The sequence below is a fragment of the Calidris pugnax genome, unplaced genomic scaffold (genome assembly GCF_001431845.1).
Source record: "Calidris pugnax isolate Ruff unplaced genomic scaffold, ASM143184v1 scaffold568, whole genome shotgun sequence".
Taxonomy (NCBI): Eukaryota; Metazoa; Chordata; class Aves; order Charadriiformes; family Scolopacidae; genus Calidris; species Calidris pugnax.
The window spans coordinates 31,762-32,572 of record NW_015091260.1 but is presented as its reverse complement, the minus strand read 5'-3'; the positions used below and the strand labels follow the sequence as shown (position 1 = coordinate 32,572).

The window sequence follows — 811 nt, the reverse complement described above, 5'->3', positions numbered from 1 at the left end:
TGGAGCCCCCCACGGGCCCCCATTGGCCCTGGAGCGTCAGCCTCGTGCAGGGGGGGCGGCGCCGCTGCGGGGGGGCGCTGGTGGGCGAGGATTGGGTGCTGACGGCGGCGCACTGCTTCATCGGGTGAGTGCCTGCCCCACACTTGGGGGGCAGACCCACAGCGGGCACCGGGACCCACAACTCACACCCCCCCGGGCCCCACAGCGGCACCCAGACCCCCAACTAACATCCTTCTGCACCCCATAGTGGCCCCTCCTCTGCCCCATAGCAGCACCCGGGACCCCCAACTGACCCACACTTGTGGGGCAGCCCCATAGCGGGCACCGGGACCCACAACTCACACCCCCCTGCGCCCCACAGCGGCACCTGGACCCCCCAACTGATCCCACAGCGGCCCCCAGGACCCCCAACTAACATCCTTCTGCACCCCATAGCAGCCCCCGGGACCCCCAACTGCCCCACACTTGTGGGGCAGCCCCATAGCGGGCACCGGGACCCACAACTAACACCCCCCTGCGCCCCACAGCAGCACCCGGGACCCCCAACTGGCTCCGTAGTGTTCCCCAGGACCCCCAACTAACATCCTTCTGCACCCCATAGTGGCCCCTCCTCTGCCCCATAGCAGCACCCGGGACCCCCAACTGCCCCACACTTGTGGGGCAGCCCCATAGCGGGCACCGGGACCCACAACTAACACCCCCCTGCGCCCCACAGCAGCACCCGGGACCCCCAACTGGCTCCGTAGTGTTCCCCAGGACCCCCAACTAACATCCTTCTGCACCCCATAGCAGCCCCCGGGCCCCCCCCCCC

The 811-nt window shown here is 69.8% G+C and overlaps 1 protein-coding gene across 1 annotated transcript in view; it reads left to right on the top strand.

Annotated features, from left to right (window-relative positions):
* LOC106898892 (serine protease 53-like) overlaps positions 1-128 on the top strand; it is a gene marked incomplete at its 5' end in the record, with an annotated part of 4,637 nt that extends 4,509 nt beyond the window's left edge. Inside the window, one exon of the mRNA XM_014960472.1 lies at positions 6-128. Within this exon, the coding sequence (XP_014815958.1) occupies positions 6-128 (123 nt within the window). The remainder of the gene's footprint in view (positions 1-5) is intronic.
* Between the last annotated feature and the right edge of the window lie 683 nt (positions 129-811).